The sequence below is a fragment of the Dipodomys ordii genome, unplaced genomic scaffold (assembly GCF_000151885.1).
Source record: "Dipodomys ordii isolate 6190 unplaced genomic scaffold, Dord_2.0 Scaffold38, whole genome shotgun sequence".
NCBI classification, from domain to species: Eukaryota; Metazoa; Chordata; class Mammalia; order Rodentia; family Heteromyidae; genus Dipodomys; species Dipodomys ordii.
In genome coordinates this window covers 6285849-6309085 of record NW_012267254.1, presented here as the reverse complement: position 1 = coordinate 6309085, position 23237 = coordinate 6285849, and the positions used below count along the sequence as shown (strand labels likewise).

Here is a 23237-nt window from a genome sequence, read left to right as displayed (position 1 = left end):
AACTAATCCTGTGCTTTTTCCACCACCCTCCCATGTCCCTATAGTTCTAAGGTACTCATTGACCAATATGCCTTCAGATGCTACTTTTAGCCTATTTCTAGTTTAGACTTGGAGGCTACATTAATCCATTTTAAGAGGATGTCTTTCCTGAAACATCAACCTCCCTTGTTTAAACAACTATGCTTGGATTTTCTGTTTGTATTTTTGTTTGAAATCTTAAAATGTTTTTAAATACTCCATCCACATTTTTCCATGGCTCCCAGTAAAATACTTAATTTCATTCCAGGCATGGTCTTGATCAAAACTTAAGAGATAGTGTGCTTGCCTGGCAAATATCAGGCTCTGAGTTCAATCCTCAGCAGCACCAATTTTTCCCCTAGGCTTTTCATATATTTTTGTGCACCTTTTAAAAATTGTTTATCTGGGATGGTTATTAGGATTTGAACTCAGGGCTTCATACTTTCCAGGCAAGTACTCCAGATCTTTTTGCGGTAGTGATTTTTTTCTACCAGTACTGGGGCTGGAGCTCAGGGCCTCAATTCTCTCACTTGATGTTTTCTATTGAAGGCTAGGGCTTTACCACTTAAGTCACACCTCCACTTTTGGCTATTTGCTGGTTAAGAGTCTCTCAAACTTTTCTGGCTGGGCTAGCTTTAAACTGTGATCCTCAGATCTCAGCCTCCTGGGTAGCTAGGATTATATGTATGACCTACCGTCACCCAACTTCTGGTGATTTTTGATATGAAGGTCTCAATTTTTGCCTACACTGGCCTGAACTGCAATTCTCCTATTTATGTTTTCCACAGCAGCTAAAATGACAGGTACACCACTATGCCCAGCTTTTGTTGTTCAGATGGGGTTTTTTGACCAGGATAGCCTGGGACCATAATCTTCTTGATCTCTGGATTATGGGCATGAGCCACTGCATTCTAGCTTCTATCTTTAAAAGAAGATTTTCTTTTAGTTATTAATTTTTAAATTATGCATCAATTTAGAAGAACATTTTCTTTAATGATCTAAATGGAATTTACAGTGAAGACTAAAGTTCAATCTCTGTTATCTCTTAATTTCCTAAACCATTACTCCCCAACCAAGACAACTCCCACCATTATTTACTATGACTTTCTGTGATGATAGAAATATCCTGTATTTGTGCTGTCCAGTCTAGTAGCTTCTACCTGTGGTAGCTATTAAAATGCAGCTAATGAGACTGACAACTGAATTTAATGGTGTGTAATTTGTAGTAATTTTAATTTAAACATCCATATGTGGCTAGTTGCTATTCTGTTGTAAGGTGCAGCTTTAGACTTCTCCATATGCCTTTCTGTGTTCCTCCGTGACATTCCTTTTTAAACATTTTTTATTTATTTTTATTTTGTTGTTGTTGGTTTTTTTATTGTGAAAATACCATACAGAGTGGTTACAATTACATGGGCAAGGTAATGAGTACATTTCTTAACAAGCATTGTTGTCTCCTCCTTTGTTTCCTCTTCCCATCCCCCACCCCAGCCAAAGTTGTAAAGTTTGTTTTTCGACATAAAGACTTGTACATCTCATTGTTGCAATGGGTCCACCTGTATCCCTATTTAAATGATTTTTTTTCCCTTCCCCTCCACAATTGTTGTTTTAGTGCTGGTTCTGGGGTGCCTGACCCTGAGGTTTTGTGCTCAAGGCTAGCATTCTACTACTTCCAACTCCACATTCAGTTTTTTGGTGATTAATTGGAGATGAGTCTCAGCAGTCCTGCTCAGGCTGGCTTTGAACTGTGAACCTCAGATCTCAGCCTCTTAAGTAGGTAGAATCACATATGTGAGCCACCAGTGCCTGTACCTAAAGATAATCAGTCTTCCTTCCAAAACAGGGACTTGAACTCAGGACCCTCAGATTAAAAGTTTGATGTTCACCAGGTGCTGGTGGCTCATGCCTGTAATTCTTGCTACTCAGGAAGCTGAGATGTGAGGATCACAGTTCAAAGCCAGCCCAATCAGGAAAGTCCATGAGACTCGTATTTCTAGTTAATAACAGAAAAAGCCAGAATCTGCTCAAGTGATAGAGTGGTATCCTTGACCAAAAGGAGCCCAGAGACAGTGCCCAGGCCCAAAATTCAAGCCCCAAGATCAGCAAAAGAAAAAAAATAGTCTGATGCTCTACTGACTGAGCTATTCAATCTTTCTTTTTAATGTTCAGTAATTGTCTTAGAGAGCTAATCATAGTATCTAAAGATCTAGCTCATTGTGCTTTTTTCTGAATACCTAATTTTATTGGTAGTTTCCTGTTCTGAAATGAGAATCTATCTGGTGGCAAAATTCTTTGTTGCTCCCCCATTATCCTTAGTATGTCATAGAATTATGTTAACCACTGAGAAAAAGTTTGCTTTTATTGAGTAACCACTTTGGATTTTGGACTCTTGGGCATACTATGATTAGAGGCTTTAAAAACCACATATATTTTCAACATCATTGACACCAATGACTGACAGCATAGGAGGAAATGTTATGTGGCTAATTAATTTCAGAAGAACATGTTGTGGTCTGGCTAAGATTAAGCTGAGATAGGGTTCCACCCCTGCCCTTGGTACTGTGAAATTCTCAGATTTCAATGGATATAAAATTTGTCTATAGACTTTTGAAAAAATGTGTAGATACATGAGCCACATCCTTCAAGATTGTGATTAATAGGCTTAGACACCTGTGATTTTAAGATTTAGGTTGATTCTATGTTGTAAGTGAGACTTGGGAAAGAACATAGTGAGTGGTCCAGATGTCACTTTGGTATTAGACAGTGAGCAAGTAAACTGATACTTTATTTTGTCAGTCGTGGGGCATGGACGCTGTCCCTGAGCTTTTGCACTTCAGACTAGCGCTCTACCACTTTGAGCCACAACTCCACTTCCATTTTCTGGTTGTTAATTGGAGATAAAGAATCTCCTGGGATTTTACTGCCCAGGCTGGCTTTAAGCTGTAGTCCTCAGATCTTAGCCACTAGGATTAAAGGTGTGAGCCACCAGCGCCTGGCTAAACTGATGTTTTGTATCTCAGTGTTCTCAATTGTCAGAATATGCTTTGCTCTTTATATAGCCTTGCAGAATGTGAAAATGAAAATGTATGTGTAAAATACTGTTTGAAATAAAAAGTTACTTTTTTGTAATATAAAATTCATCTAAAGGGTGTGACTGGTCAAAATGTGTTATACTCATGAACTAACGTTGAAATAAAACCTATTAAACTTACTTAAAAATAATTAAAAAGTGATCCTCAGTTCTCTAAGCATTATGGTGCAAATGTCTATTTGGCTCAACTTTGATGTTCTATTTTCCACATCTGGTTTACACTCTTTTCTGTCTGAGTGTGTATGTGTGTTTGTGTATGTGTGTGTGTTTTTTCATTGATGGCTAATACTGTACCACTTTAGCCCCACACTTCCACTTCTGGCTTGTTGGTGGTTAATTAGAGATAAGAGTCTCATGGACTTTCCTACCTAGGCTAGCTTTGAGCTACAGTCCTCAGATCTTAGCCTCCTGAGTAATTAGGATTACAGACATGAGCTATTGGCATCTAGCTTCTGGATCTTTTAACATGCATTTTTGTAACGTTTTCTATTCTAAGAAGAAAACTCATGTTTCAACTTAAAATGTATTGGTTTGTATGATATTTTAATGTTTAAAAAAACATGGGTGTATCAGGTAGGAAATTTTTGGATCTGTTAAAAGTCTAGATGGCCTATTTGTTGTCATGGTTTTACTCTAGTCTATGACATTTTGTCAGCCATTTTCTTTTTTTGTATATATTTTTATTGTAAAAATACTGTACCAGAGGGGTTACATTACCTTACATGAGTAAGGTAATGAGTATATTCCTATCGAGCATTGTTACTTCCTCCTTTGTTTTTCCCCTACCATCCCTTCTCTCCTTATTGCATCCATCTTCTAAAAGGGCCACAGGTTCCATTTACTAACATAACATACTTTTGCTATTATGATATGATTTTTGGCATTGCACATAGCAGCTAATGGAGTTCAGTGTTTTAATCCTATTTTCTACAATTTCACTCCTTTCTGACAATTGTTAAGTATATTTTCACATAGTCATTTTATGCAATGTGAAAAAATCATTTTTACCACTATCATCACATTTTCTTCAGTGCCAAATGTCTTAATAATGGATAAAATTATTTGTCCAAAATATTTTCTTTTTCTTGTGCAGGTAGTGGGGTTTAAACTCAGGGCCTGGACACAGGCCTCAGATGTTCTACCTCTTGAGCTGTAGTTCCACTTCTGGCTTTTATTGCTGGTTAATTAGACATAAGAGCCTCACAGACTTTCCTGTCCAGGCATGGTTTGAGCCACCAGTGCCCAGTCCAAATATTTATTATTACCATGCTTCTTAACTCAGACATTTAGTTTTTACCCAGTTAGCCTTACCTTTAAGTGTATATTTCTAGTGTTTATTAATTTGGCTTATGTTTGCTGTTGTAACTTTGTAATTGTTAGAGACTCTTAAGAGAAGTTGAAAGTTGAAAGACTAAATAAGGATCTGTTTTCTTGCAGGTGAATGTTGTGGATGAAGCAAACTATTAAAAGTTATGGAGGACGTTGTTCGCACCTGTTTATTTTAAATGATTCCTCTAATAATCAGGTTTAAATAGATAATGCCAAAGGGAGATGAGCTAGGTGTATATATACTGAAAAGAGGGTTCATTTTCTTTTAGGTGAAGGTTGTGGATGAACGGAGATATCGGAAAGTCTTTGAAGATATTGTACGAATCATGGACAGAATGGAAAATGACTTCCTTCCTTCTTTAGAGCTCAGCAGGAGGGAGGTGAGCAAAAATACATAGCCACATCTCTACTGTCCTTGGTGGCTAGCATATAGGAAACTTATTTAGAAAAGGAATCAAGGCAAAGTAACTAAGACCATGTAAGCTGGAATCACACTGCCTCTGTTCTGTTCCAGCACTATTATATAGCAGACACAGGAAGTATTTATTCTATTCACTTCGATTAGCTTGCTTTTCTGCCTTAAGGAGCTGTTGTACAGATTACATGAGTTAATACACGTTAAACTCTTAGAACAGTGTTTTACACCTAGTAAGCTCTCAAGCTAGTCTTTTTTTTTTTTTTTTTTGGTCGATCATGTGGCCCGAACTCTGGGCCTGGGCGCTGTCCCTCAGCTCTTTAGCTCAAGGCCAACATTAAGCTAGTCACTCTTATTCAATATTTCAGGTTTGCTGAGTAATTTGTATCTCAGGGCCCACGGACTTGGTTATAGAATGAATGCCCTGGACCAAGGTTGTATCACACTGTTAGGATCCCAGGAGCAATCTGAGTTGCTTAGAGAAGGAAGAAGAACCACCTAACTCCTATATGATCTGACTTTTACTATGTAGAAAAGTTGATGGTATGGAGTTGGCTTAGTCAGTGTGTGCATATGGCTGTTACTTGTCTGGTTAGTAATTATCTTATTCTTTATTCATATTCTATATGGAATAATCCAACTGACTGACTTCCCCTACTAGTGATGCATGGTGTGTTTGTCTGTTACTCCCCAGTTTGTGTTTGAGAATGTGAAGTTTCGACAGCTACATAAGGAGAAGTTCCAGATCAGCAACAATGGACAGGTTCCCTGCCATTTTTCTTTCATCCCTAAGCTTAATGACAGCCAGTACTGCAAGCCATGGCTTCGGGCTGAACCTTTTGAGGGCTACTTGGAGCCAAGTGAGTTTTTCCTTTACCATTGTCTCTGACTGTCATCTCCAGAAGATTTCCACCCCCTTGATTTAACTTCTTGTTTTCTAACCACATGTCTCACTGTCACTGTCATATTCTTGGTGATATCTCTTTTGGGTGTTCAAACTCTTCACCTTTATTGCTTGGTGATTTTTTTAGAAGACACTAGTTCTGTTAATTCTCATAACTATTTTGCACTTCCATTGGAAGTTTCTGTCTTACTATATATCATCTCTTGCATTTCAGATGAGACAGTGGACATTTCTCTTGATGTATATGTCAGCAAGGACTCCGTGACCATTTTGAACTCAGGGGAAGATAAGATTGAAGATATTCTTGTACTTCATCTGGATCGAGGCAAAGATTACTTCTTGACCATCAGTGGAAATTACCTCCCAAGTTGTTTTGGCACATCTTTAGAGGCTTTGTGCCGAATGAAAAGACCAATCCGAGAAGTTCCTGTCACCAAACTCATAGACTTGGTAAGAAGCACCCTTTACATACAATTTTCATAATATTTAAGTAATGACTTCATTATTCACTCTCTCTTTTGGACATGGAACTGTTACATGCTATGGAAGAATCACTTTATTCTAAAACTGCTTTGATTAGATTAAGCCTGAGAGGCTAATTTGTAGTTAGTTGTAGTTGGGAATATAATTATATTAAACTCACTACGTAATATTAAAATTTCCCTTTGAAGGAATAATGCTTACTTGTTGTTTTCCTACTCTTGAGTCATTCTGTATAAATTGTCATGTATGTTAGGCAGAGTGTGTGTGGTACAGTAATATCCTCATTAAGCATCTGAGAAAACTCAGGCATAAGGACATTAACTTACCTAAAGACAAATAAGTTTAAAAAAAAAAGACAAGCTAGTGACCAATCTATCACCCAGAGTTTCGGACTCCTCTATTAATCTCTGTATATATTACATTGTATCTAATCACAGGAAAAGTTCAATGTTTATGAGGACCTAGACCAATAGTGGAACCCTGAAGTACCTGCATACAGTCCTTGGAGGTACTTCTTACAAGTACAGGTTTCTCTGCCATGCACTTCTGGCATCAATAAGGATATCAGGTTAGCAGCTCAAGGGTTATACATTTAATCAGAATCCCACATAGTTATCATGTTTTGAGGCTTAGTATTATTTAATGTGACTCAAATAAGGAAAGGATGGCGATTTTGTTCCCACTCCCCCAAGCCAGGTTATAATGGTGATGTCCTCATGAGGAAAATGTGTATTATTTTCAGTACCACACAGTTGATTTAATAACAAGTTCATCATATTAAAAACCTCATTCTAAGTGAAACTATTATTGGGTTGTGTGCAGTACTTTTGGGGTTATAGAAGTATATTCTTGGTCTTTACCAAAGAAAATGAGGTGAAGTATTAGCCACATATTATAGTTAACACTAGTATTCTTGATCTTTTTGGCCCAGCCAAGGCAAACAGTTATAGCAGGGAGGGCTAGTACAGAGAGCAGGCTGCTGGCTTGTCTGGGTGTGATCTGTTCGGTTGCCATGGAATTGTTTTAGCTGTGACTCAGATAGCAGATGAAAGCATTTGAGTCCAGTCATTACCATTCTTTTCTTAGAATTATACTTGTTTCCCTAGAGTCCTCAAGACTGAGTGTTTTACCTTTGAGAAAAAGTTATTTTCTTCAGAAATTCATATCCTGCTATTCTGTTGTAACTTACCATCGTTTTTTCTTCTTCCACCATATTTTTCTGTCTTTCAAATTTAGTGTTTCCTCTTTTATTATACATTTAGAATGATGGGGTTTTTTTGTACCTTCATCCCTTTATCTCAAACATCATTTCCTAGATGTCCTTGTCCCAGCTTTTTTTTTGGGGCGGGGGTCAGTTGTGGGGCCTGAACTCTGGGCCTGGGCACTGTCCCTCAGCTCTTCAGCTCAAGGCCAGCACTCTGCCACTTGAGCCACAGTGCCACTTCCAGTTTTCTAGGGGTTTATTGGAAGTCTCATAGATTTTCTTGCCCCAGCTGGCTTTGAATCGTGATCCTCAGATCTCAGCCTCCTAAGTAGCTAGGATTACAGGCGTGAGCCATCAGTGCCAGGCTTGTCCTAGCTTTATTTTTATTTTTTATTTTTATTGTGTGAATACTGTACAGAGGGGTTACAATTACATGGCCAAGATAACAAGCACATTTCTTATCAAGCATTATTGCCTCCTCTTTGTTTCCCCTTCACATCCATTCCCATACTCCCCCCTTCCTCCACCCAATCATCCCCCCACCAAAGTTGTAAAGTTCGTTTTTCGACATAATGACTTGTACATCTCATTGTTGCAATGAGTCCACCTGTATCCCTAGTTCAACGATTTGTTTTTTCCCTTCCCCTCCACAAATTATACCGACATCAAATACAGTGAAAGATGGGTTATACCATGGGGGAGGGACATACAAAGCAACATAGAAATCATCTTATAAATATGTTAGAAACAATTGCATGAAAGGAAAAAAAACAAAAAAACATTTGAATACTTATCTTGGGGTTCATTCCCCTAACATCAACTTTTTTTTATGAGAAGTGATAAATATGTGGGAAAAGAAACAAAAGAACAATACAGTGAACCCCTGAACACCTTACATACATGTGAACAAAAAACATATTTTTGTTGTGCCATTTGAAATTAAATGGTATTAGCATATCAGCTTACCACTTAACACTTCAGCCTGAATCTCTTAAGAAAAAGGATAAATCCCACATATACATACCACCAATATTACACCTGAAAAGATGAACAGTTATCCAGCCAGTCATGATAGTGTTCTCCTGGAATCCCAGCAAAGACTTGAGGAACTCAAATTTGAAGCCAGCCTAGGCCACACAGTGGGTTCTTAGGTAGCTGAGGTACTAAGACACTGTCTCACAAAATCAAAAATGAAAACCAGTAATCCCAGTACTATTTGATAATATTTAGTCTTCTAATTGAACTCATAACTTCTTTTGTAGCTTTTTATAAATGGAAGTGTTGATGCCAAGGACTTGTTTATGCTTAAGCAATAGCCCTATTCCAGACTATATCCCCAGTCCTTTCATAGCCTTTTTTAGGCCAAAATACAATCTGGGTTTATGTAGTCTACCTGGTGAGGTCGGTCTAATCTCTTTTAGGGTACAGAAATTAAAGGGAAAAATCCTTTAATGCCATCAGTCCCTCTTTTTGGTGCTAGAAATAAAGCCATTTATTTTTAAAAGAGTTCCATACAGTTGCCAAGTCAATGCCATTCTACTTCCTAAATTCTGATTGATTGTTAGTATTTTGTGTGTTTAAGCCCATAAGGGCTTGAACTGAGAGTCTGGGCCTTATCTCTGAGTTTTTTCTTCCCTGAAGGCTAATGCTCTACCACTTGAGCCACATCTGTGCTTCCTGCTTTATGGTGGTTAATTTTCTCTTGTTTTCGACCTTCTGATTTTTTTTTTTTTTGGTCAGTCATAGGGCCTGAACCCTGGGCTTGGGTGCTGTTGCTGAGCTCTATCAGCTCAAAGCTAGTGCTCTACCACTTGAGCCACAGTGACACTTCTGGTTTTTGAGTGGTTGATTGGAGATAAGAGTTTCACAGGGGCTTTCCTGCCCAGGCTCGCTTTGAACTGTTGCTCCTCAGATCTCAGCTCCTGAGTAGCTAGGATTACAGACGTGAGCCATTGGTGCCTGGCCTGAACACTTCTTTAGGCCTAATGTTTGTCATTTTTTTTCCTAAGAACCAAGATACTATTTCAAATCTTAAGACACAATACCATTAGTAGTGCTACCTATCCTCTCTTGTAATATGTCCTATATTATGGTGAAGCCAGGTTCCAGTTGCTCATGCCGTAAACCTAGCAACTCAGGAGGCTGAGATTTAAGAATCATGATTCAAAGCCATCTCAGGCAATAAAGTCTGTGAGACTCTTATCTCCAATTAACCACCAAAAAAGCTGGAAATGTAGCTGTGGCTCAAGTGGTAGAGCACTAGCCTTGAGCAGAAAAGCTCAAGGACAGCGGCTAGGCCCTGAGTTCAAGCCCCAAGACCAAGAGCAGGGATGGGAGGGAGAAACTGAGGGAAATTAAAGGAAAGGGTGGCATTGTCAAAAAAAAGAAATGTACTTATTATCTGACTTATGAAATGGTAGCCCTTCCATACAACGTCTTAATAATAGAAATAATTTTTAAGTATACTTGCTTATGCCATATAGCTAAATTCCAAATCGCAGTTAATAGAACAGTTGGCTAGAGATGACCCAAGCATTATCAATCTTTACTGACTAACATCCACTGTATTTGCTGTGTCAATATTTTGGAAAGTCATTTAAAATGAATGTGCTGGAGCTTGAAATTTATTTATTTATTTATTTTTTGTCGGTCGTGGGGCTTGAACTCTGGGCCTGGGCACTGTCCTTCAGCTCTTCAGCTCAAGGCGAGCGCTCTACCACTTGAGCTACAGTGCCACTTCCGGTTTTCTGGTGGTTTACTGGAGATAGGAGTCTCAAGGTCTCTCCTGCCCAGGCTGGCTTTGAACCGCGATCCTCAGTTCTCAGCCTCCTGAGTAGCTAGGATTACAGGCGTGAGCCACCAGCGCCCAGCTTGGAGCTTGAAATTTATATGAACAATAGATCTTTCTATATAAGGATTGTTTACTCCAGCCCTTATATTCTATAAAAAAATCTATTGATTGACTAGCTAATCTATGTAAAAATCACTGTCAGAACCAGCCTATTTTTATTAATGAAAGGTGATGCATATAACATTAACATGAAGTAAGTATAGTACATATGAATAAAATAATTTAGAAAAACAATTTGGGCTTGATGATAGTATTTTCAGTCAAGGCCAAGTACTTAAGAAATACGTATACAAAAGGGACATCTTGAATAAAGGGTAGAAAAGTCAAAGTGAAAAGACAATATATGAAATATGTTAAGATTTCTCTAGAATGACTGAAAAATAAGGATAAGAGCTTGTGAATCTGAGTCTGTAAGATGGAAGTAGGCCATAGATAATGTTGAAGTCAGCATATGAGCTTATGCTTGAGACTGAGGACAGCTTCAGAAGTTTCAGAAGGCTTTGAGGATTAGCATGAGGTTATAAAGTGATGTGTTAGAAGGAACATTCTGGTGTTGCTTATAGAACTGTCAGATCTGGTTATAGGTTTTGTGTTAAATATAAATATGAAAATATTTGAGAGCTGGATAACTGTAATGGCTTGGGAGCATATTGACTAGAAGGATATAAAAACCAAGAATAACTTGGTGATGAATTCACCCCTATTGAATCACTTTACTTACTGTTTACTTTGCCTTACTGATCTGACCACTTATTTCTTTTTTTTTTTTTTGGGTCCGGTCATGGGGCCTGAACTCTGGGCCTGGGCACTGTTCCTCAGCTCTTCAGCTCAAGGCTAGTGCTCTACCACTTGAGCCACAGCACCACTTCCGGCTTTTTTCTTTTTGCTTATGTGGTGCTGAGGAATTGAACCCAGGGCTTCAGGCATGCAAGGCAAGCGCTCTACCACTGAGCCACCTTCCCAGCCCCCTGACCACTTATTTCTTGTCCTGTTGAGAGTATGGTTAGTTATATTATATGAACTAATGCTTTTGAAAACTTCAGTTTCAGGCTAGGAAAGTAGCTCAGTGGTAGAGCGCTTGCCTTGCATGCCTGAGGCCCTGGGTTCTATTCCTCAGCACCACATAAGCAAAAAGAAAAAAGCCGGAAGTGGTGTTGTGGCTCAAGTGGTAGAGTGCTAGCCTTGAGCTGAAGAGCTGAAGGACAGCACCCAGGCCCAGAGTTCAGGCCCCATGACCGGACCCAAAAAAAAAAAGAAAACTTCAGTTTCTATTCAGTTTTGGGGGAGGTTATTTTAAAATTCTAATCTCCCATGTCTAAATAACTACTTTATTATTTTAGCTGCATTTATTACTAGAAACATTCTTCTTCCAAGAATACAGGCTGGGGTAAAGAATGATTTGCATTGCATTTGTGATGTACCATTGTTGCCTCGCTGGGGAATTTGCATCCCCTTTCACTTTTTTAATGTGAACATCACATAGCTTTTTGCAAAAAAAACAGACATTTCTACCTTTTGTTAAAGATCATTGAACTAAATAGATTTTAGTTATTGTAGAATCACTCTAGTAGGCTTTTTATTCTGGCAGTTTACTGATATTACTGTTTACAAAATTGGGACTAGTGTTGGATGAAATATTCTTTACATCTACTTAGTGCTTGTACCCAGAAAAGTAAAGTCTCAAAGAAAATTTCCTGCTCTCCGTCAGTACTTAATTGGTCCTTTTGATACTTTTTAAAAAATTCTTTATAGTTTTTTTTTAAAAATCCATTCCTTTTCTTGGGATGCGAGAGATTGAACCCAGGGCCTCACACATACCAGATAAGCACTCCACCACTGAGCTATATCCCCTGCCTATCTACTAATTTGATAGCTTACGCCACTTGAGCCAAATATCCAGCCCTGACTATTTTCATTCCATATAGAATTTTCAATGAAGCCAGGTACTGGTAGCTTAAACCTATAATCCTAGCTACTTAGGAGGCTGAGATCTGAGGATTATGGTTTGAAGCCAGCTCAGACAGGAAAGTCTCCAAGACTCTTATCTCCAGTGAATCACCAAAAAGCTGAAAGTAGAGCTGTGGTTCAACTGGTAGAGCCCAGCTTTGAGCAAAAAACCTACTTTCCCCTTTTCCCTGCTTCTCTTTTGTGTCTGTTATACCCACTAGAAAAGCAAAAATAGGTGAAATGATGGATTTTCTGATCTACAAAGGCCTAGAATGAGATTCATTTACATTTCAGAAGGGTTTTCAAATCTGAAGAGTCTGGGGTAGGACTACCAGAAGGGAGTTGACTATGGGGAAGTGGAAACTCACTTGGAGCACTGATTAGGAGGCTAACTTGGATGGAAGGATCTGCTTCTGAATGGCCACTGTCAGCTCCACAGACACATTCTTCCAATGAGGTGGCATTAGGGCAAGGTAAGAAGTACACAGTGAAGCAGAAGAACAGGAAGTGTCATCAGTAGGTATTTGGCTGAGTCAGCTGGCACCTGCCAGAAGGTTCAAAATAATACAACACCTATGTGTTTGTTGAGTAATATTTCCAGTAAACTGCATAAAAAGTCAATGTATATATTACAGAACTTTGCATATGGGCAATATATTTCATTTTCAAGCCCTAATTTTTTGAGGAATCCAAAGCTTTTAAAAGTATATGTGTCTAGGAAGCTAGAGAGTTCTAATGCTGATCTGTTTCTAATTCTGTAAATTAATTCTAATTTTCTATCTGCCAATGACTTTTCTCCTGCGCTGCTCTCAGGAAGAAGACAGCTTCCTAGAAAAGGTAATGCAATCCATTGCTGCTTGAGAGTTTCCTTGTGCTTGATTAACACTTAACTCTGGTCCCTGGAATTTATCCCTAGGCCTTCCCATATCAGAGCCCTCTGACTCGGTGAGAATCCCTTATCATCCTCCCTGCTACCTTTAAGTATGTTCACAGTATAGGAAAAATGTTTGTAGGCTTGTCAAGTTATTGAGACCAAGTACATAAAAACAGTACAACTCAAAGGTCCAGATTTATGTATTTTTTTCATAGAATCCAGCATCTCATGCATGCTAGCAAATGCATGAGCTACATCCCAGCCAGATTAGCACTTTTCAGCTGAGAAATAATTACAGAACTATCTTTTATGTGTTTGGTGCTGGGGAATTAAAATCAGGACCTTGCATACATCTCCAGCTCCTGAACTGGGGGAAGGTACCACTTAGCTGCCTCCTTCATTTCTGTTGCATTGAGAGTGATTTGGAGTTAGTGTAACAATAATTTCTAAAAGGCTACATTCATACAGTCGAGAATAGTTTGGAGTAGAATTGTGGAGCCAAATAAGAGCATCAGGGATCATTTGATTCACTCTTCTTCTTATAATACAAAGGCCCCCAAAGGTTGAAAACCCTGTGGTTTCCTGAGTGTCTAGTGAAGTGCAACTATTGCAGTTCTCACAGCCCATCCATGTTCAGCTGGAGAGTTCTGGGCTCCACACAAGAAAAGGTGCATGGGCTTGGTAAACATCCTACAGCACTTTCATAAAGTATCTAGCATAAGACATCCCCATATGTTGGATTTGAATGCATTTTTGATGGTGGATATAATACTCGGTTTTTATGCTTTAATTATTAGCATTGACATTACAAAGACTAGGCTTATTAGGTAGTGTCTTGTGGAAAGAAGCAAAATGTCTTGGTTTCCCTTTGAAAGTCAGAGTGCATTATAATTTGTGGAATTTAAATTTCTTATTATATCTTTCTCAAGACTTCACAGACACAGTATAACATTTTGTATTACCACACGTGAATTTGAAAATGGATAGTGGGTATAACCTACTGACATTTTATTAACCTTTTTAAACCATTAAGATTTGAGATAGCTGTTTTCCAGACTTTTCCTGTTAAGAACAGTCTATGTTCTGTCTGTTCATCTTAGACAGTGCCTGGTGTTGTTTTAATGCCTCAGTACAAGAAAAGTTTCAGTTGCATGTCAGATTTTTTGAAAGTACATCAATCGGTGCTGAATAATTTATATATGGTAAATGTGGAGGCATCTGCTAAAGAATCTGTACACACATTTCATTTAATCCAGAGAGTTAGCAGAATGCCTTGTGAAAAGTTTAGTCTCAGATATCATGTGGATTCCCACATTTAAAATGTACCACCAGAATGAAGTCAGTGGGTGGTCCACAGGTAGAAGTTATGGTGACTATATAGAATAGGAATACCAATGATAGAATCCCAGGGAAAGAAAGCAGAGTAAGTGTAAAAATAGATAGAGCCAGGGTCCAGTAGCTCTCACCTCTAATCCTAGCTACTGAGGAGGCTGAGATCTGAGGAAAATGGTACAGAACCAGTTCAGGCAGAAAAGTCCATAAGACTCTTATCTCTAATTAATCAGCTGAAAGCCAGACATGGAGGTGTGGCTCAAGTAGGGGAATGCCAGCCTTGAGCAAAAAAGCTAAGGAACAGTTCCCAGGCCTGAGTTCAAGCCCTAGTACCAGCACAAAAAATATTTAGGGAGAGACTTTCAAGGGTGAACAGCTATTATGCCCCCTTTTCTTCCTTATTTCATGTAGAAAGACACAGCAGCTTTAAAATGTCATTAGTGCTTATTAGAGACTTCCAAGCTGCTGTAGTGTACATGTTCACTGTGATGTTAGTGAAATGCTCCTTTCTTTTCTCTTTAAAGCTTTATGACTAGAGATTGTGGATGGAATTTACAGGGTGCACAATTGGAAAAATATCTTCTAAAGTTGTGGAAAAGAGAGGAGTGAGGAAAAAAAAATAAGATCATGGTTTTCTCCCATAAGATTTTTCTGAAGGCTGCTTTCAGATACCTTTCAGCCTATTTTGGATATCTTTTTCATATATTGATATTGTTTTGGTACATAAACATAAGATAACTAAGTTGGGTTTCTTTGAGTGCTAGGGGAAAACTGAGTTTATCTCCTAACCATCTTCAAGTTTGAATTTGATGTAACTTATGTCATGTCTGGATTTTTCTCTTATGTTCCTTCAGAAGAATCTAACAAGTAGAAAGGTAGGTATAAGGAATAAAGTCCTCTAGAAATCTTTTAATTTATACAATAACTCTTGGAATTACACTGTAGTCTTCAGCTGCTATATTTCAGTTTGTTATTTTCAGATCTTAAGTATTACAAGTTTTAGGGCTTAACAGTAGAAAATATATCAAGCCTAAAGTATTCATGTATGTGAGTCTGATGTCAAGACTTTTCTTTAATCCCTGAGAACTAAAGAACCTCAATTAAAACAACACTGAAAATGGTAAGGTTTGTGATAAGACCTGAAGGAAGAGTAATTTAAAAGCAAACAGAAACCTAAGTGTGAATATGGTCCTTTAAAAGACAATTTTACTGACAATTAAAATTTAATGGTCCAAACTCACTGTTTGTATGTGTACTGTACTGTGACAGTATCACCGGAACATTGGTCCTTTGTTACCCTTGAAAGGATTTACAACACACAATCTACTCACATGAAAAATACCATAAATTAAACTGAGTTCATAATGTGTGGATGAAGTATTTCAGAAAGAGGATCCTTTAACTGTGGAAATCATATTGAGTACCTTCTGGTTAGGGATGTCCCCAGTGAGAAAAGGAAAAAGAAAGTCTTAAGAGATGAGGATTTTATCGTACCAGGAAATTAGGTCCATCATCTGAGATCCCTTTGATTCTCATCCCTTTTCATCTATTAGGAGAAATCCCTTCTTCAAATGGTTCCCTTGGATGAAGGTTCCAGTGAGAGACCCCTTCAGGTCCCCAAGGAGATCTGGCTTCTAGTAGATCACTTATTCAGATGTGCCTGTCAACAGGTAAGTGAAATAGACCTTCCCTGAAACTTCAGAGTATATGCAAGTCCTGTAGGGAATTATGATACCTCACATCAGCATAGTGTGTTTAATTTCTCTAATCATCCTCCGCACAGAAGTACTCTAATACCATGGTCTCTAATACCACAGGAGTGCTCTAATATCATGGTCTACCTACTGATTGATTCCTTATTCTTTCCCAGTGGACATCTGAGTACCTGAGTCTATAATGCCTACTTTAGTTGCCATGTAGCCATTACAGATTTTGAAGTCCAAAACATACTTCAAGTCCAAGTTTTAATTTATCAGAACACATTCTACCCCTAATCGTTCTCCCAGAAAAGAAAATTCTGGTGGACTAAATTAAAGGGTGATGTTCTGTAACCTTCTAAATAAAGGCCAATAGCACTTGAAAACAAGACTTATCATGAATATTCCATTTATTCTTCCCCTGCTATCCTGTCTATATCTGATTGTCTTTGTGCTATTTGCACTCTGCCTTCTTGTCCAGAGGTTCTAAGTGGAACACCTGGCTTCCTATTTTACAGGTATAGGCTCAAACCACTGAAGAAGAATCTGTACACACATTTCATTTAATCCAGAGAGTTAGCAGAGTGCCTTGTGAAAAGTTTAGTCTCAGATATCATGTGGATTCCCACATTTAAAATGTGCCACCAGAATGAAGTCAGTGGGTGGTCCACAGGTAGAAGTTATGGTGACTATATAGAATAGGAATACCAATGATAGAATCCCAGGGAAAGAAAGCAGAGTAAGTGTAAAAATAGATAGAGCCAGGGTCCAGTAGCTCTCACCTCTAATCCTAGCTACTGAGGAGGCTGAGATCTGAGGAAAATGGTACAGAACCAGTTCAGGCAGAAAAGTCCATAAGACTCTTATCTCTAATTAATCAGCTGAAAGCCAGACATGGAGGTGTGGCTCAAGTAGGGGAATGCCAGCCTTGAGCAAAAAAGCTAAGGAACAGTTCCCAGGCCTGAGTTCAAGCCCTAGTACCAGCACAAAAAATATTTAGGGAGAGACTTTCAAGGGTGAAGATTATTTTCTTGTTTGAAATAAAATTTCATGGGCTGGGAAGGTGGCTCAGTGGTAGAGTGCTTGCCGCGCATGCACGAGGCCCTGGGTTCTATTCCTCAGTACCACATAAGTAGAAAAAGCCGAAAGTGGCGCTGTGGCTCCAGTGGTAGAGCGCTAGCCTTGAGCTGAAGAGCTGAGGGACAGCTCCCACGCCCAGAATTCAGTCCCCACGACCGACAAAAAAAAAAAAGAAATAAAATTTCACATGGATTACAGAGATGCTACAGGAAAACAATGCTGTTTTCATACTTCATCTGTAATCATTAACATGCATACACTCTTTCCTTTTGTGTCCTGCTGTCCTTGTATTCCCTGGCAATCTTCAAAATCTCAGGTGATTATTGTGCCTTGTTCACTTCATTTTGACTTCTTTTGTAGGAGGACCTGTTCCAAACCCCTGGAATGCAGGAAGAGTTACAGCAGATCATTGATTGTCTAGATACCAGCATTCCAGAGATAATCCGTATCCTTTCTACCCAAGGCTTAGAATTCAACATGGGTACATAAACAAACTCCTTTTCTCACTTACATTTAATTTTTGTTTTTCTATATATTTTTAGTAATTGCCTTTTGTGAGAATTATCTAATATCTAGTTGTTTTTTAATCCCTATAGGTATTTTGACTTTCCACTCAAGTAAGAGGAATCGAGGAGTACCTAACAACTTTTTTATTGGCAGTTCTGGGGTTTTAAACTCAAGGTCTTGTGCTTGATATTGATAGGTAGATAACACTACTACTTTGAGCCATGTCCTAGCTCTTTTGTTATTTTTCAAATAGAATTCACATATTTTAGCCTGGTTGGCTTCAGATTATGATCTTCCTACCTATACCTCCCCGTAACTGGGACCAAGGAGTCCACCATCATACCTGAATTAATTGGTTGAAATGAGGTCTTGCTAAATTTTGCTAGCCTTTAGCCTCCATCTTATCAGTCCTCCCTGAGTACTGAGTAGTGGAACCACTGCCCAGTCTAGTAACAACAACTTTGAATAAGTGTGAAATGTAGCAGCCACAGCAATGGTACTGTTCTCTTTTGACCAGCTATTCACTCTCCCACCCCTTCATGTACAGTGCTAAGGGTAGGGAGAAAGATGGTAAATACTGGCAGCAAGTTTATAGGATCAACCTAGTGGAAACTGTTGTTCAGCAGGCCTTAAGAGAGAAGTTGGGCCAAACCTCTAAAGGGACCAAACAGTTTCATAACAATTTAGCTGTAGAGTACTTGGACTAGTAAATATCAAACCCCATTAGGATCAGTGTGCCCCAAATAAAAAGAGGAAAAGCCTCATTATAGAGGTGTTCTTCCTGAAGAAAGATTCAGTTAGGTCTCTGCATGGCCTATTTTTGGAATCTCTTTCCCTTGACTGAAGGTGATACAGCTGGCAGTAATCACTCTGTAGCTGAAGCATTGCTCATTTTCCTGGAAGCCCTGCCAGAGCCGGTCATCTGCTATGAGCTGTATCAGCGATGTCTTGATTCTGCTCATGAGCCTCGGATTTGCAGACAGGTGAGTTTCATTGGTCTAAGGAGGTTTTTGAGGCAGTTCTTCCCCCATTACTCCCCATGAGCAATATGATATGCTGAGCGTGGGTCTTTGATTCATAACAGGATACCAGTATTAAGAGTTGAGAATCTTAACCAGGCCCTGGTGGCTCACACCTATAATCCTAGCTACTCAGGAGGCTAACATCTGAGGATTGTGGTTCAAAGCCAGCCTGGGCAGCAAAGTCTGTGAGACTCTTTTTTTTTTTGTAGTTGCTGGTCATGGAGCCTGAACTCTGGGTCTGGGCACTGTCACTCAGCTCTGCAGTTCAAGGCTAGCACTCTACCACTTAAGCCAGTGCCACTTATGGCTTTTTCTGTTTATGTGGTGTTGAGGAATAGAACCCAGGGCCTCATGCATGCAGGGCAAGCACTCTACCACAGAGCCACCTTCTCAGCCCATCTGTGAGACTCTTATCTCCAGTTAACCACCAGAAAAACAGAAGTGGCAACTGTGGTTCAAGTGGTAGAGTGCTCCCTTGAGCTGAAGAACTCAAGGACAGCACCCAGGCCCAGAGTTTAAGCCCCACGACGGACCAAAAGAAAAAAAGAAAATTGAGACTCTTGAGTTTTTTTGTTGTGTTATTTCTTATTATCTTTCCCACCTTTTCCCCTTGGCCTAATCTCTGTTCAGCAAACCTAATAGGGTAACTATCTGAACCTTGGGATAAAAGTGGTGAAAGTGATTGTACGTGGAATGCTGACTGACTGTCAGTACCAGAAGGGTATGGGACCTTTGGAAACCTTCCTTCTATTTCTTCTTGGTTTATATTTAGTCTTGAAATGAGTTTTGATGCACAATAGCTAGGAATCACACTAGTGAGTATGGGAAGGTGGTCTCCATCAATGGCAAGTGAATTGGAGAGAAAGCCACTCAGATTGGCAGATAACTTGGCTTCCTACCTGTATGAGGAGGTGGGAAAAAGAACATAAAATCATGCCTTCATGTGAGACACTAATTTGAATCTGTGATTACTGGCATTGTACAGACAAAATCCAAACAATATGACCATTCATATTTACAGTTGTAATTTGGCAAGTATGATGCTGGTTGTGAGTAAAACAGTAGAGGGTAATGACAAAGGGTTGGATTGTAAGCTATTTTTCATCAACTATAAGGTCTTTTTTACTCCTTTCTTCCACCTATTTTCCTCACCACTCCCTCCCTATTTTTAAAACTAGATAATTTCCCAGCTTCCAAGATGTCATAGAAATGTTTTCCGTTACTTGATGGCATTCCTTCGGGAACTCTTAAAATTCTCTGAATACAACAACGTCAACGCCAATATGATCGGTAAGGGTGCTTCACAAGATGGCTACATAGGGGTGTTTGTGGAGGACAATCTGTGTGCATTGTGCCTGATAATATACCTTCCCTCCTGCACTCCCTGTCCTCTTCTGCCCCTCCCAACCCTGAGGTTTTGCTCAAGTCCTATCTGACAAAAGGTTTCCCTTTTTCTTTCTCTCACCCTTTAGCTACTCTTTTCACTAGTCTTCTCCTAAGGCCTCCACCAAACCTCCTATCAAGACAGACTACAAGTGACCGCCAGCGAGCCATCCAGTTCCTTCTGGTCTTTCTGCTTGGGAGTGATGAAGATTAAGTGTTTTCCTGCCCAAGAGTCTAGAGGAGGAAGATCTTGGGGGTCCAAGAATTTCAGAATGGTTTGAAAAGTTATACCATAGGAAGGGTCCTTTGCAGAATCTCGTTTGGTTAATAATGCAGAAGGAAGTTTCCTAATCTCTCCTTTACCATATCGTACAGAGCAAAATACTTCTAGATATATATATTGCCAAGCCAAAGTTATCATATTTTGATGTTTCTGTGTTTTTTTTCTTTGTAAGGCAAAGAGGTCTGTATTTACACTCCTTTACCCAGGGATGTGTTTGTTGCCCTCCCACCCAATTGTCATGATTGTTCTTGGTACCCTAGGCCTAGATTCTGATGTATTTCCATTCTAGGCCTATAGGCACTACTTGCTATAGCTCAGATTTGTCTGTAGTCCTTTGTTCAATGCACTTTTGACCCACTCCTCTCCATATCACTCCTTTGCACTCCCCTCCACTCATTCTATCACCTTGAAGGAAGCTAGTGACTCCTTCGGTGTTCTCAATGGTTATTAGATCATTTTCTACATGTGGCCATTACATATATTTGTGTATTTGTACTACAGTGATCTCTATGTGTCACTGTAACATTGGCCTTTTTGTGAATCCACCCTGAATGCAATCGTATTGTCTTGTTTTAGGTCACATTTAGTAACATAACTAGGGACTACAGAGAGGGCATCCCATGATTTGTGAGAATCGCAATCAGAAGGGATACACTTTGCATACTTCAAGAGTGAGTACATTTATGCTTCACAGGTCCTGTTTCCTTTCTCTCTTTCCTGCTTATTATCCATATTTGGTATAGGGTCCATCCTGGGTGTCAGGGGACCCATCTCCCATTTAGGATCTACAGTACAGTATAAGAGAGAGTCTACGCACCTCAGGTCGGCCACTGTGGAACCCCTTCTGCAATTTTCTGACATACTCCAGGACAGACATCACCCCCTCCCTCAGCAGGGCTAACTCTAGACTCTACATCTGGCCCCATCAAGACAGGATTTAAAGACTCGTTGGCACTTGGTCACTATATTCAGTGCTGTGTAAAAGAGACTGACTAGTGGGACCTGCCATGCATCTTACCTCTCTCACCTTAGATGACCCTTTAAGCTTTTCATTTATTGAAGCTTTGTGGAACAGCCTTTTTAATTAGTTAATTTGCTGAATAACATACAGGCCTCCAGCCACAGACTGCAAAACTGCCTGATGAAACTTGTTTCCTCATTTTTTTAAAACCCACACTAAGTTGATTCATTTTTGCCTATTAACATTGTATGCAAGGAGCATAATGTCCAGGGTCTGGTGCAATCTTAGGAATTTATTCCATGACTCCTCTAGTGCATTCAAGGAGAGACCCAGGGGAACCTGCACCACTGAATGGTTCTCCAGTTCCCCATCTCTTGAAAGTTGAGTTCTTTAGCGAAACAGAGGGTATGTAACCTCCCATGTACTGGTTAAACTTTTCCCTAATAGGAGGTAGAGAAATATTGATGCCAAATAGCTGAAGATCTGATAGGTCTGGAGCTAGGTGCACAGTGAACCTTGTAAATGACAGGCTGAGAACAGAACAGTTCCGCCATATCCAGTAGAGCAGAAAGTAATCTCAGAAAGCAGCAAATGATAGGAGCAAGGGTAGGATTTTAACAGAAAACTGTCATTCCTATGCCCAATTTCTAGTATCTTGCCAATCTGAGTTCTTCGTGTGACCAAGGATGTGGTTAGCAGGGGCACTGTGTGGTATACATGCATCGTCCTTTCTTCCTTCATCAGGCCAAAGCACGAAATTGATGTACTGCCTCAACTTTTCCCAGCTAATCCTGGGATATGGACAAGGTTGAGGGTTTTTGACAATCCCTAGGTAGGAGACACAACACATAAGAAATATACTTCCCTGCCATGTTTTTTTCCAGCATCCCAATCCCTAATCCCTAATTCTTCCATGGTACTATTTCATAAATTAAGGGTTTCAGATCCAAGTTATAGGGCAGGATTCTGCACCTATCGTTTTAGGAAGAAATAGTTTAAATCCATGGGGTGATGTAGCATTGGTCTTTCTTTCACCATTTTCTGATTCTTAATTTGAAATTTTTTGTTATATTTTCCCCAAAATGTCTTGGTCACTAAGCAATGCTGCTAGTGGGATTCTATATTTCATGTCATCTTTTTTAAATTATAATTTATTGCAATTTTTCTGAATAAATATATGTTGTGTGAAAAATCAGTGTGATCTTGATGAGAGAGAGCTGGGAGGGGGAACATGTCCCACTTTGCTACAGTATCTATCAACTGTGCCTGTATTATCATCAGTTGTCTTCCAAAGAAATATTAGCTACAAGAATCCTTAGGCTAGAATTGTGTCTCAGTGGTAGAGTATGTGAGGACTTGGGTTTGATCCTTAACACCAGAAAAAAAAGAAACAAAATTATTTCCCCTCAGAGATGAGAAGCAATGTACTTTGAGAGAACAATAAAGTAGTCATCTATTTTCAGAGGCCAGCTGTGTGTGTGTGTGTGTGTGTGTGTGTGTGTGTGTGTGTGCACTCATGCATATCTACGCACATTGCAGTCCTGGTCCAGGGGCTGAACTCAGGCCCTAGGCACCTGAGCTTTTTTGCTCAAGGCTAGCTCTGTACCACAAAGCCATAGCTCCACTTCTGGCTTTTTGGGTGTTAATTAATTAATTAAGCATCTCACAGACTTGCCTGCCTGGGCTGTCTTTGAATAACAATCTTCAGATCTCAGCCTCCTGAGTAGCTAGGATTACAGGGATAAGCCACCGGCGCATGGCTATTGTGCAACTTTTTTTTTAATTTTATTTTATTTTATTTGTGAACAAACTGTACAGAGGGGTTACAATTGCATGGGCAGGATAATGCGTACATT

General features: G+C 39.4%; 1 protein-coding gene across 2 annotated transcripts in view; it reads left to right on the top strand.

The window, feature by feature from the left end:
- The window catches only part of Ocrl (oculocerebrorenal syndrome of Lowe), a 49030-nt gene extending 26457 nt beyond the window's left edge, over positions 1-22573 (top strand). For both annotated transcript variants that reach the window (XM_013018165.1, XM_013018164.1), the window contains exons 15-23: positions 4708-4818; positions 5548-5713; positions 5972-6207; positions 13056-13079; positions 16002-16118; positions 17586-17670; positions 18588-18715; positions 19933-20044; positions 20227-22573. In XM_013018165.1, coding sequence (XP_012873619.1) covers positions 4708-4818; positions 5548-5713; positions 5972-6207; positions 13056-13079; positions 16002-16118; positions 17586-17670; positions 18588-18715; positions 19933-20044; positions 20227-20351 — 1104 coding nt within the window. In that variant the 3' untranslated portion in view covers positions 20352-22573. The remainder of the gene's footprint in view (positions 1-4707; positions 4819-5547; positions 5714-5971; positions 6208-13055; positions 13080-16001; positions 16119-17585; positions 17671-18587; positions 18716-19932; positions 20045-20226) is intronic.
- The last annotated feature ends 664 nt before the right edge of the window (positions 22574-23237 follow it).